General features: G+C 39.5%; 2 protein-coding genes across 2 annotated transcripts in view; one reads left to right on the top strand and one right to left on the bottom strand.

Annotated features, from left to right (window-relative positions):
• The window catches only part of LOC113127003 (ubiquitin-conjugating enzyme E2E 1), a 22608-nt gene extending 12568 nt beyond the window's left edge, over window positions 1–10040 (top strand). The window contains exons 4-6 of the mRNA XM_026301197.1: window positions 6901–7033; window positions 7528–7675; window positions 9369–10040. Coding sequence (XP_026156982.1) covers window positions 6901–7033; window positions 7528–7675; window positions 9369–9466 — 379 coding nt within the window. The 3' untranslated portion in view covers window positions 9467–10040. The remainder of the gene's footprint in view (window positions 1–6900; window positions 7034–7527; window positions 7676–9368) is intronic.
• On the bottom strand, window positions 10035–13145 carry nkiras1 (NFKB inhibitor interacting Ras-like 1). The gene is made up of 4 exons (XM_026301199.1): window positions 13030–13145; window positions 12710–12810; window positions 12154–12395; window positions 10035–11789 (listed from the first exon to the last, which is right to left on the bottom strand). Exons 2-4 carry the CDS (start codon window positions 12801–12803, stop codon window positions 11547–11549), a joined length of 579 nt encoding a protein of 192 aa, XP_026156984.1. The 5' UTR covers window positions 12804–12810; window positions 13030–13145; the 3' UTR covers window positions 10035–11546.
• Between the last annotated feature and the right edge of the window lie 1138 nt (window positions 13146–14283).

The raw sequence follows: 14283 nt of genomic DNA, 5'->3' as shown, positions 1-14283 counted from the left end.
TTCTGTTAGAAATCATTTAAATTTGGAGCTCTCCTTATCACACAGCCTTCCTGGTCTGCACCTCTGCAGTGTATTGCCAACTAGGGTGTGAGATTGCTGAGGTTTATTCAACAGCTTCTTCATATCTATAAAAAGCCTCCTCCCTGGAGAGGAAATGGCTGGCCTGTACACCGTTGTTACTTCGGAAAGCCCTGAAAGCAGCCCAGAGCTGCTGCTGCACAGATGGAAGTTTGAAGAAGCTTCCTTTCTGTTTGCCAAGCTTTAGTTGGTAGCAAAGGAAGGACATTTTTGATTTTATCTGTCTTCAGCCTACAGGTAGTGTTGAGAGTTGAACTTTAACTCTTTTGTACCAACTGCAGTGTGTGCAGAGCTGGATATGGAAGACTATAATGTCCTGAAATGTAGCCATATATATGAGTTTTCAACTCAGATTTTGACTGGTTTCTTTTGTTAGATGCAAGTAAATGTAGTAAATGTATGCATGTTAATTTGTAACATTTTCCCAGGAAACGTCTATGGAAGAGCCTCATATTCAGGCAACATCTATAGGTGAAATAGAGTTGGTGTTGAGATCAGTTTGTTGTAAACCTATTGTAAACCCAGGTTATCTGATCATGCAAAAATGGGCAAATTTCAATTCAACAAACATGAATCATGCAAATCTCAAAAGTGAAGTTTACAGAGTATTTACCTTTGTTTGTGCTTCCTTGTGCACAGTAATGTTTGTGCTCAGTTTTCACATTCCTCTGCTGGAGAGGAGAGAGTCTGTGTGCTCACTCTAACACCTGCACATACAAGATTGACACCATATCTCCAGCACATATAAAAATGGATTTCTTGCATGTGGGAGACAACAGCTAATAGTTGAACTTTGAAAATGACTAATTAGGTTGTGGATGGAGGATTAGAAAAAAGATGTATGTAAATGAATTTTTATAGAGGTATCAGCTTTTTTGAAGTATTTTTGTCAAACATTTGTGGATAGGATGTTTAAGATGTCTTCTTACTATCAAAGGTAATATACAGTGGGTACGGAAAGTATTCAGACCCCTTTAAATTTTTCACTCTTTGTGTCATTGCAGCCATTTGCCAAAATCAAAAAAGTTCATTTTATTTCTCATTAATGTACACTCAGCACCCCATCTTGACAGAAAAAAACAGAAATGTAGAAATTTTTGCAAATTTATTAAAAAAGAATGTATGAACTTTTTTGATTTTGGCAAATGGCTGCAATGACACAAAGAGTGAAAAATTTAAAGGGGTCTGAATACTTTCCGTACCCACTGTACATGACTGAACTGTGTATTTGGCTTCTCCGTAGTTTATGTAACTTCTGTAATTTAAGGTATCAAGTATCACACAATAGTTTAAGTTATCCCAAACTGTAGTTATCTTTTTATTAGAACTGCTACAGGGCGTCACAGTGGTAGTTGGTTATTTTGCATAACGGCCATACATTGGCACATTCATGCTTGAGAGGAGATAAATCACTTTGGTTTAAATGACTCTATAGCTTCTCATGTAGAACCTGCCTGACAGCAAACTGTCCCCTCAGTCCTGGCAGTGGGAAAGCACTACAGATGCTGACACACTGTACGCGTCTGCATTACTGGTATCCAGTTACACACAGGTGAACTCAGATGGTTTAATGTTGCACTAAATTAGGGAACACATGCCTGAATTAGTCAGTGATTTCTTTAGTTGGCCACTAACTCAGTCATTTATACTTTCAATAGAATCACATTGTGAATATTATCATACTGTACCATGCCTGTTTTCCAAATTAATCTCTTAAGTTTTACAAATTTGATGATGTAATAATAATAATACTTTTATTTATAAGGCACTTTAAGAACAGCAACAACTGACACAAAGTGCCGTACACTGAAACCAACACATGAATCAAGTGAACATAAAACAAGAAATAAATAAAAAACAGTAAGCGAGCAATAATAATACGATTATCAATAAAACAATCTATAAATCAGTCACGCCGGTCCAAAGGCTAGAGAATAGAAATAGGTTTTAAGTCGTGCCTTGAACATGGATAATGTAGGGGCTTGTCTTTGATACAAAGGCAAATTGTTCCACAACCTCGGGGCAGCAATAGAGAATAGAGTAATTCATAACATTTAACTCTGCTGAACATAAATGATTTTATTTGGGGTTTTCCTTGCTCACAGTTGTATGTATGGATATTAGAATGTATTCCTTACTAACCACATGATGCTGCATTCGGCCTTCTTCCCCAGCTCTAATCATAAGACAAACTGATCAATGAGGAGTCTGATTCTTTGTTTTGGTGGTGGACTATGAATGCTACCATGTGATATCCACCCTGCACTATCCTCATAAAGCGCTGAAAGAACATTTACAGGCTGATTGCCATTGTCTTAAATTGGCAGGGTGGTAGGGGGTGGGCGTGTGGTGCCGTTGCACTACTGAGTCTCCTTGGCACTCAGCTAAAGTGGAGTCATTATACTGTCTCAGTCAGGCAGCTTATTACAGTGTTTATCCTTGTCATCACAATTCTATTGCAAGCAGATAGTGATTGAAAATGAAGCCCACTATATGCTGGTTGCAGTGTGTATATTGAGGTCTACAATAAAGAGATGAGACTCTCAGCAGTGGGTTGAGAGGTAAAGGCATTGAGACAATACAAGTGGAAGTGATTCCTTTAAAGATGGGGAACAATAATAGGAATGTGCTCAGCATGTGTTTTGATCATTCATGATCAGTTGTGAGGCTTACAACTATTTAACTACAGAAATCAATATATAGTAGTTGTAATTCTGCAGTCCTACAGGGCCTCGTATTAATGTCGTTCACTGACTGCTTTTACTTGATTAGTGCAATATTTTTTTTTTCTTTTAAAAATAAACAGTAACTTGCAGGTTAATAGCCCTCGTGAATCAGTGTGCACAAGAGTAATGGGTATACACTACAGTAACGTTACGTTTTTGATGGAGTTGTAGTCTCACCTGAAAAAAAGACAAGTCTTAACTTCACATCTCTTGAGAGAGCAGTCAGGTATGGATCACTGTGCTATTTTTGACTTGAAATGTTAATTGATGTGTGAGAATTACAAGCCTGCTAGGTGTTAAAGAGACCAGGAAAGAAACCATGGAAGAGAAGGTCTGTTGTTCTGGGTTTATAAGCAATGCAGCATTGACTGTGGGTCCACTTCTTCTTCTGCTAAAAAATCAAATGTCATGCCTTAGCTTTTCAACTGTACTTTTATGAAGAAGTTTTACCTGCAACTTGCGTTGTCAAACATTATATCATTTAAATTCCAACATCTTATTGCTGCGTTCACACTGTATCAGAAGAAAGCAAGAGACCTTCCATGATTTTGACATGGGACCATTGATGTATTGGTTATTACACTGTTAGTCTTTTAGTCACAGCAGATAAACACTGTACATTAGGTGCTTGCATACTACTATCAGTTAAGTGACAATAAGCCTCTCTTTTGTGGTTCTTGTTGACTAGTGTGGGATATAGCTATCACAAATTCCTGTTATTACAAGTCAGAGGCAACTTCCCCCCCACACACACACCCATACACACACACTCCCTACCCTCGTTCTGCTAAATAATAAAACGTGCTGTAGCCTGACAGTCATGTAACAAGCCAATGTTACTCTGGGACTCTGCTACTTTACTCGGTGAGACTGTACATTATTTCGTGACTCCATACATTGCTATATGATGTGATCTGAATCACAATATGGAGATGAATATTCATGCACTGCTCTTCCGTGCTGTGTTGCAGGAGTCAGTAAAAACCGCTGTGTGCCTCTTTGAAAGGTTAAAGGCCTAGAAAAAATGAAACGGCTGAAATCTCAGCACTCCTCTTGCAGTGCATGTGTACATAGAGGTCGCCGAAGAAGCCCCCCCTGATATTGTATGAATGACAACAGTGATGGCATGGCATATTACTGGTTCACACAAAGCACTGGGTGGCTATTGTGTGCATCAGGGGGCAGATGGGAAGGAAGCCTGTGGCTCATCTGTGAATGTGAGACGCCTCTGTTAGTCAGGTGAAGGAACCTCAGTCAGGCCCATTCACTGGGAAATGATACAATATCTACTGTTGGCATAGCAGCGGGTCCTGACTGAGCTTTTGTGATGTGACCAGTAACATGTATATTAGTGGTCCCAGCTGAGGTCAGGGTTTCCCAGCAGGAATGCTGCTGACACAGTGTAAATAAAGTATATTCCTCTAAGGGACATGTGGTATTTTTATAACAGAGGGGTGCTTTCTTCTGTGTTGTTAGTTAGTTTCAGGTGAGTTACCACGTCTACTATGTAGTTATCTATAACGGTTCATAGTCTCCTGTCACCCACAACATTCACTTCATATGGCAACAAAGTTCTGTTGGTAGAAAACTGGTACTTTTACAAGTTGAATATTTCCACCTTTTATAATTATAGCAAATTTTAACTGTTCACTCTTGACGTGACTGATGTGTGATGTGACTGTGGCTGTAGAGCACAGTGTTAACATAGTGTTTAGAATATGCTTGTTTACTGGGGGCTAAAGCTGTATTATATTATGAAAATATGCAATATTTGTGATTGCTGAGAAGCAGTTCAATAGCTCAACTTTGTGTTTTATGCATGTCTTCTATAGACAGTGTTACAAAATGACAGAGTTACATTTCCAAAAGTACCATCTTTTGTCCAATACTGGTGTCCTATTTTAGGCCACAGTGTCTTCCTGTTAGTGTCTTTACAAACTGTTCATCAGGTTAAGTTTCCATCAGATTCCTGACATCATGCCAGATTACCAACTGAGTAACCAGGCTCCATGTTCCCTGGCAAACAGCTTGTGGTCATTCGGAGAATTCTCTAAAACCTCAATTTTCAATTTATTTGTATAGCGCCAAATCACAGAAATAAACAGATAAGGGCCAATGCCAAACCAATTTCCTGGTTCATCCTTATTCCAGAGGCTCAAATGTGAAGATTTGATCCCTTTATTTTGTCATGTAACAGTATGATAGTAAACTGACGTAGTATGTGCCAGTGACTGATTTCTCATTTTAGCTTTATTGATTAATCCACCCACTGTTTTCCTGATGAAACATTAGAAAATGGTGAAACTCATTGCAACTTCCCAGATGCCATGACATCTTTATTTGTTGCTTTGATCAGACCAGCAGTACAAAACATAGAGATATTCAGTTCACTATAATCTAAGGCAATAAAAAGCAGCAAATCCTCATTTTAAAAATCTGTAACCACCAAACTTCTTTTTTTGGTCAGATATGGGTTTTATTACAGATCTACAAAGATCCAAATATGACATTATGATCTACTGATTTGATGAGTCTGGATTGTTCTCTCTTGGCCTTCCACCGTGATTTATCATTGAACTTCATGTGGCCATTAAAAAAATGTTATGAGTAGCGTTAGGTTTAGCAGCACTGCTGGAGGACGAGAAATGATTCTGTCCTGCTGCTCATTCAAGAATGAGAGCAGCTGACAAACTGGTGACAGCCATGAACTTCTGGCATTCTGTATAAAAGGTCTGATTCCTGAAAGTGGTGTTTTTATGTCATACTCAGTTGTGATAAAGAGTGGGTAGAGAGGAGCATCTGCTTCAGAAAGTCAGATTACTGCCTGACATTTCCTTCAGTACAGACAAAGTACAGAAACTAGTGACTACACACAGTCTAGATTTGTGCACTGAATTATTCTCAGAGTTGCTGCGTCTGAATAATAGATTTTGTTTTTTTTAATTTATTTAAAATATTCAAATGTTTTGTCTAAATATACTGCTGTACATTATGCATGTGCAAGTTTCCGCAGAACAAGTCCTTCATTTCACTTCCACAAACATGCTTTAAGAGCCCTGCTTATCATTTCAGATGAAATGGCTGTAAAGCGTAGTTTGGAGCGCTTCATCAGGCAGTCAGTTACTTGAAAACATGTCCACCATTAAAACACTAGCAGAAGCTGTCGTCGTTAGTGTGTTGCTGCTGTTGAATCAGGGCTCCTGTGAAGCAGCTACAGTCATCAGCCCTGCTGCTCTTCAGCTTTATCTCCACAGGCAAAAGAAGTTGTGTTGATCTTTTTTCTTTTTATCACTTCCCACTCTGTTGGTATAATGACTTACACAGGCCATTGCACTTTATTGTTTCAATGAAGTACCAATAAGATGACGTGGAATAGATGTTTGGATGGATTTCTGGCTGCAAAACATTACAAGGATGGTAGTTGTATAGACACTAGAGTTCAGCAGCTGTTGACTGACTTGCAGAATAAACCTCAACACATGGAAAATAAATAGCAGAAAGAGGAATGTTGAGGCTAAAGTTGAGGGCTCTGGTCATAAACAGGGATATTGGAATTAGGTTAACCATGATATTATGGAGTGAGCAGTGTGTGAAATATAGGGGTCATCTCAGGAGCTCTCAGAACCTATAATAGACATGTAATCCATAAAAACTTTACATATTAGTTTTACACATTGATCTTTTATAGATGAGTCAATTGGGAACATACCAAGCTTAGAGGTGCTTGTTGGCTGGTTACTTTTGGAGAGAACCAAGCTGGCCACGTTAGCCATTGCCAAAATAAAGAAATGTTGCAAACATGTAGACATAGGATGGCTGAGTGAGGACAAAGCCTGGTTGCATCTGGCTTAGAAGGAAGTGTGTTAATCCACATGGAAAATAGATTAATCTTGATTAGAGCACTAAGTGGCGTTCCTGCAGAAGGGGAATGTTTTACTGAACAAATGCTGAAGACCACTTACACATTAGACCTATACTCCCACAGTCACATCACCATTATTATAACTGAATTGGAATTTGGTACTTTTGAGCTTCTTGAGTTGTTTTTAGATGTTCACACGTTTATTGAGAATTAACATTTCCTGTGTACCAACAGTGCCGGCCCTAAAGGAGACAACATCTATGAGTGGAGGTCAACCATCCTGGGCCCTCCAGGCTCTGTGTATGAGGGTGGAGTGTTCTTCCTGGACATCGCCTTCACACCAGACTACCCCTTCAAACCACCCAAGGTCAAACTCTTATTGTAAACAGTTGTTAGTCCAGATAAGCCTGTTTTGTTAATCATGCAGTAGTAGCTCTTTTACACAGGTGTCATTTTCCTATATTTTTCACTAGAGGTCACTCTTTTCCTATGGAAAGTAAAATTTTACTCATATCGGTAATCTTAAATCCTCTGGCCTCTCCAGTATGTAGGATGACTCAGCCCTGATATTTGTATTTTTTTTCTTTTCAGTAGTTGGAAGTCATATGCTGTATAATTTGACAGGGGGACATTTGTAAAATATGAGGGGGCGCTTGTCATTTCAGAATAAATACTATACCATTTGCATTGTAATGGAATAAGATTGTCCAGACTGGTTTCTAATGGATGAAACTATAAGTGCTGCTCAGTGATATTTGATTTAATGTAGGCATTTCAAATGAGATCTGAAATGGTACTTAACAAATGTATTAAAGCTGCGGAATATGGACTCACCCTTTCCATTTGTGTCTCTCTCTCCAGGTGACGTTCCGTACGAGGATCTATCACTGTAACATCAACAGCCAGGGGGTGATCTGTCTGGACATCCTGAAGGACAACTGGAGTCCTGCCCTCACCATCTCCAAGGTCCTACTGTCCATCTGCTCCCTGCTCACTGACTGCAATCCTGGTGAGAGCTGCACCTAGTTAAACCCAGTATACCTGCTGATTAGATATGATTTTGTGCCTTTGTTGAACATATTTATGCTTAAAAAATGTGTTTTTCCCTCAGACGTTTTAGGTTTAAATTAGTACCTTTCCTTATTCTCTGTGGCCCCAGCTCATAGAACCTCAGTCACATGTTGCATTATATGTCCAGATGACTCTCCTTTGATTGTTTCAAAACCCAAATTGAAGCTGAAAACGCAACATCTGTGTTTAGACTGCCTGAAAAGCATTTAGCAAATATTTACTGCATCACATTGGCCATTACATGAAAGCGGTACTCTCTTCTGAGGTTGGACTTCATTTTGTGAGGTATTAGCTTTGGCTAAATGTAAACAGCTTGAACCATTGTTTAATTTTAGCTAGTGGCTCCACTCATCGTCCCTCATTAAGCCTTATATCATTCTGTAGCTGTAAAATAAATGCTGCAGTTATACAGTTAAACTGTGGATGTTATTTCAGGAATTTGATTAGGTCAGACCATAATGATCCCTGTGGGACAATGGAAGATAATACAAAACTATAGGCATATAATATATGTAGTTATAAGTAAGTGGTTGTTTTATGGAAGTAATGGGTTTTGAAGGTTTGAATGTGGAACCTTGGTAAGGTTTCTATTCACTGAGTTAGCCATGAACAGACATTGCCATGTGAAAGAAAAATAGAAAGATTAGTATTACTTGAAAATTACTTACACAGTGGAAAAGGCTTTAATCCTAATCAAAGACTTGCTGTGCAGCAGTTAACTTGTTGCAGCAGTAGATACTACTAGCAAAAAAGACATATATTACATCATTCATAATAAAAAATACATAGAACAAATATAGTGCGTGTATATCTGACCAATTCCCTTCACGCAGCGTAACCCATTCTTACATATTCCCAAGACACCTGAAGAACAATTCCACACTGAAAAGACAACAAATGGAAAATATTAATTTTGAAATGTTATGTCTGCATTTTCTCAAGCTGTTAATATGAGCTGGTGGTGCTTAAAACTGTTGGTCAAGTATGTCAAATATTTGAGGACCACAAGATTAAAGAAACACATTAAAACAAAAATACCAACATATCTTTAGTCAGTGGTTAACAACTTCTTTCACACTCTCCTTTAGAAGCTAAATTTCATGTCCCTCTGCAACACACAAACTGCATTTCTGTTGACCTGTCACAACATTAACGAAGCTGTTAACAAAAGTAGCTAAGTAGAATTTTATTGAACTTCAGCATTATCAGGTACAAGAGTCATCAATCACTTAGACAAAATAATAGAAACAGCAGTTGGTGTTACCAGTTGAAAAGCAGCACAGATGGCAGCTTCCAAAAGAGCTGTTCAGTTGAAAGGGATCGTATTAGACCGCACTAGTTGTAGCTAGGTGGACCTACAGCGCTGCCAGCTGAGTGCATACTGACAATGAAGCTGAGAGCAGGGCAGGCTTCTTCATAGTGGGATCTGACTGACATGTTTGCTGCATAATACCTGGCTTATTTTCTTGCAGTCACAACTCTGTTTTCCCAAATTTTACTAAGCTGTGTGTTCGTGGCAGGAGAAAGGAAAGTGCAGGTGCAGTGCAGCAGTCTCTGTTTTACAAGTCAACAGAACAGATTTGTGAAACAAGTGCAGACATATTGATGTAGTGCTTTGTTTTCGTTCACAGCTGACCCTCTGGTTGGAAGCATCGCCACACAGTACACAACAAACAGACCTGAACATGACAGGATAGCCAAACAGTGGACCAAACGCTACGCAACATAATCACCAGGGCTGATGCCGGTTGGCTGACTTGGGAATGTGGGGGGAGGGTGAGCATTGTGGCTCCAGAAGAGGAGGGGGAAAGAGCAGGTAGAGGGGCGGGTGGATTTTTATCTCAAACTTGAAGTCTTAAATCCTGACATTTTGTTGTTTATTGTATTTGTAACTTATCTCTGGCCCAAATATAATCAAAACTGGCAATAATGCATTTGTTTTGTTTTTTTTTCTTTATTTAGCTTGTGCTTGAAGATGGACATTAATACTGAACTGCTAGATGAAATGTGTCACAGCATGATTCCCGGTTAATTATGTCAGTGTAAATTCTTACATGTAGTAAAAATTCCAGTTGGTGTTTGCTTCCCCCTCCAGACTCCTGGTGTTTGAAACGGTGTTTTCCACATGTAGACATGTTTAGATATGGATGGATATTGGTTGTGATTTGTGTTCTGTATTAATGAAAAGCTGTTCCGTTTCTCCCTTAAAGAATTAAACATGACCGACTGAACCACCGACTTGGTTTGATAAAAATGTTGAGTTCATATTCACCAACAAAATAAAGTTTTCAGACGACTTAAAAGGAAGAGGCTACTTTTTATTCAGTGCATCTTAAGATGGAGCTACTGAACACAGTAAATTAGGGTTAGCAAGACTGCAAAGTGCAAGTCACAATCTCATACTAACTCTGTTGTATTAGCAGCACATGAAATATTATTACTCCTAAACATTAAGGACAGAAAACTGCAGCTCACCCTTTATACAAGTCTCACCATTCTCAGAAGTCCAGGAACACAAGTCATTAATGTGACAAAAATAAATTAGGTAAAAAATAAATATTCCTCTCAACACTGACATCTCTACTGTTAAAGGCTTGCACATAGCTTTATCTAGTAGCCCTACTGGATTATATAAGCTGGATAACACAACAGAGTGCAGCTAATGCCAGACACATTATGAAGCCATACATCACAATTAAAGGCAGTACCTTCAATATTATTGCTGCTAGGCCCTACTCAATATATGAAATGGCCTGGACATGGCTAGCCAAGTCCTGCCAGAGGACATAGGTCAATAGCTGCATTCACATCCAATGGGAAATACCATATTTGGTACCAGTCTTATTTAAAAAACTGCTGGTCTGCAGCATTCTTGAGCTACAAAAAAAAAAAAAAAAAAAAGATTTGGTGCCAGACCTTATAAGGCTGTATCAGATCATATTTGCTGCAAAAGATCAACTACAACTCCTCATCCTCATATTGATATTAGTGTGTTAAGTTATATTTGTGTGTTAAGTATGGAGCAGGCATCAGGAGTCATTTAGCCAAGCTTACCATAACAAGCAGAGGAAAAATGCTAGTCTGGTTCACCCTGAACTTCCAAACTTTGTCTATCAACACCATTAAATATAACTAATGAAACAATTAGTGGTTTCTGGGAAAAGTTATGCTTTGTGGACATTTTATTATTATTACCATTATTAGGTACATCTCCAGTAGAATCCCATTCAACTATCAAGCCATTTAATGTTGTCTTTAACATTCATTTTGTTAAGACCACAGTAAACTGTAAATTCAATTATGTTTTAGCGCTGAGCGCATAGTGACAATGCTTTTACCTGAACTCTTGCTGTCACAGAGGTGTTGTTTGGTTTAGTGCCATCTACAAATTAGCTTACAAAAATGATTTCACTGTACAGAATACACCTCCAAAAGCTGTGTTCAATAACCATGTCTAGCAAACAGCACTACAGCTGGGGATGCTGTACAAAAGGATGGATGCATAACTTGCCGTTCATCAAAAAACAATAAAATTCACCACCATGTCTTTCTGTTTGTGTATGGATTTAACCATTTGAAATATATAAATTATTTAGCTTTAGAATGAGCACACATACATAATATTTATATTGGTCTTCTCATCTCACTTACAAAAAAAGCCAGTACCTAAAATGCTAAACTATTCCTCCAAATGTGTGTAAAATGGTCAGATGTACACAGCAGCACTGGTCTTGCTGGTTGTTCCCATAAGAAGTGAATGCAGTCTATCATTAAGAGGAGCACAGAGGAGTGAGGGGCTCTATGGGGTTTCAGATGTCATTGGACGGGGTGCCCTTGCTCTTGCGTCCCGGCAGAGGAAAGGAGGATTTGCTCTGAGGTTGTGTGAGGCGGCTGGTCAGCTGAGTGAAAGGCTCGATGAGCGAATTGCGTTCGCTGACGCTCACCTCCCACAGTTTCACCTTCTCACCTCGTGCCCACTGCTGTGCCACGTCTTGATCCACCTGCCGCCGCTCCCGTAGGTCTGTCTTATTCCCCAGCACAATGACTGTCACCTGAGGTAACAAAAAATGCAGTCCAAATGCAATTCCATTCAATTTTTTGAAAATTTATATTTTACCTGTACAGCCTGTTGATTGTACACGGAGGTAATTTCTCGCTACCTGCAAGAGCTAACTTTATGTGGTATGGGTTATTACTGCTTTGAACAGGCATTTTAAGCTAGTCAGATGCAAGTGCTATATACAGGTTACAGGAAGTCTTATTTCCAGCATGTTGCTTTAACTCTAAATGCTGACAATGGTAATGCAGGATATTAGCTATAATGACAGTACACATTCTCAATTAACTGTAAAGAGGAATACTATCTATAGAGAAACAATATATGTGTTATTAAAGAATACTTTGAACCAGCCACACCTCTTTTTTATCTCTAGATTTATCTATTTCCTTCTTTAGCACGTCCACTTTCTTGAAAGACTCCAGGCTGTCGATGCTGTAGACAAGTACAAAGCCGTCTGCCACTGAGTAGTAGTGCTTGGGCAGTTCCTGTCCATCATGGAGGCCCTTGGTGTCATAGAGCCTCAGCTGTTCCTTCACACCACGGTCAGTTTCCACTGAGGCCACATACACATCTTCCTGCGTCTCATTAGACTCAGAGCCTGAACACACACACAACACGGCATAAACAGAGTAAGAAAATAATAATGCAAATTGATTGTCTGAAAGAATCATGAAATGACAATGGAAAGCCCTGGACAGCTTCATAGGTATAAAGAAACCTGTATTATTGATTTCAGACTGAAACTAATGTCGACCATACTCTGAAAACTCATAGTTGAGTGTATCCTGAGTCAGAGAAGGTTTTAACTATTCAGCTCAATCATCTAATTTTGAGCCAGTGAAGATCTTCAGATTCTACAAGTAGAAAAGTGCCACTGACAAGTTTCCACACCGAGCCAGCAGCATTTCTTACCAACGCTGTGATTCCCATACAGTAACTGTTCCAAGATGGCAGTCTTTCCAACAGCTGCTTGGCCACACACCACAACTTTACAGCCTTTTCCCATGTCGAGCCTACAGTGCATGAGTACACAGTATTTTCATGTTGTCACAGTTTAAACACGCTATAATGACATGAAAGACACGGGCTTCTCTTAACAGCACTGCCGCGCTAGCACTGCGTTTTGTTGTTAGCAAGCTAACAGGTTAGCCGCAGCGATTCGTTCAGCGTCATATAAAGAGACCAAAGCCGGTGCAGCTGCCACCACACGGTTTATTCGCAATGCTCCTTACCTGAATTAGCACCAAATCAAGTCTTTACATGTGGCACCACAGCCATAGCTTCCATTCTGCCCAGTTAGCGCTTTGACCTGACCTGGTCTGTCACTGCGCATGCGTGACCGATGGAGTTGACAACAATAAATAATATTAGGATAAAATACCGTGTGCTGTAAAATACAGTTTGTAAGAAATCACATATAATTATGAATTTTGTTGGTGATTACTATGATTCTTTGTTGTTGCTAATATATGTATGTTTTTTCATAATGAAACAAGTGAACAACTACACGTTAAACGCGTTTATACAGTATATGTCTGTCTGTAGTCTGTATTGCAGTATTTGGGTCGATACAGACATCAGTTTACACAGACATCTTCTACAGACTCTGCTGTGTCATGATATTATGGTATATTATGTACTCCATACATGAAAATTGGAAAATAACGAGCGTTTGGTTCTGGAGATTCAATCGTGGGACCGGAAATAAAAATACATTTCCCATGAGCACAACAAAGGAAAAGCGTCACCGGCATTTTCATAAGGCATGCTGGGTACGTATCATCCCTCTTTCCGGCTGGTACGCCATCATGTAAGCAAGTGTTTCTGTGCTTTTATACAATCAATTAAAATCCTCTTGTTTCTGCATCCATCTGTGTGTGAGTGTCAGGACGCTGTTTAGCCACACATTAACGAGCTTTACGCCCTGATCATTTTTGCACTGGCGCTGTTGGAAATGTCGATTATACCCCTGTTTTACTTGGTGCTCAGATGCTCTCCGTCCGCTAACATTGACCACTGACGATGCTCCTGAAGTAGGCAGCTAATGCGCTGTTACCACACAGGCTTGGCGTTTGTGTGACTTGAAGTATTTTAGGTTTGAATCCATTTGAAACGGAGCTGGGCGGCCTGTTTAATCTTTGCTGTGAGGAATGCCGAACTATGCTGCTAACATTAGCATGCTAGCTGTAGCTGTAACAGCCACAGGCCTTGTATTTGTTTGTTTTTTTGTCGCCGTACAGTTTTTTTTTACCGGTTTGTTAAAGATAGTTAAGAAGGCCACAGAAGAGAAGTGTAGTCTGCTCTCTTGAAACACTTTTGAATGCCCTCGCTACTTTAGATATAGTGAGTCCGAGTGGTTTGGGCCCATGCGTCTGTGAGAGGACAGCCGCAGGTTTCAAATGAACAGGGCAGCGGATAGATTTTATAAAGAGTAGCAGCGTCTGTGTTTGTGTTTGGAGGGACCCTGTAGGCTGTGAGGCGCCACA

This window comes from Mastacembelus armatus, chromosome 11 (genome assembly GCF_900324485.2).
Source record: "Mastacembelus armatus chromosome 11, fMasArm1.2, whole genome shotgun sequence".
NCBI lineage: Eukaryota > Metazoa > Chordata > Actinopteri > Synbranchiformes > Mastacembelidae > Mastacembelus > Mastacembelus armatus.
The sequence above is the reverse complement of the archived record's forward strand: the minus strand, read 5'-3'. Positions and strand labels throughout refer to the sequence as shown.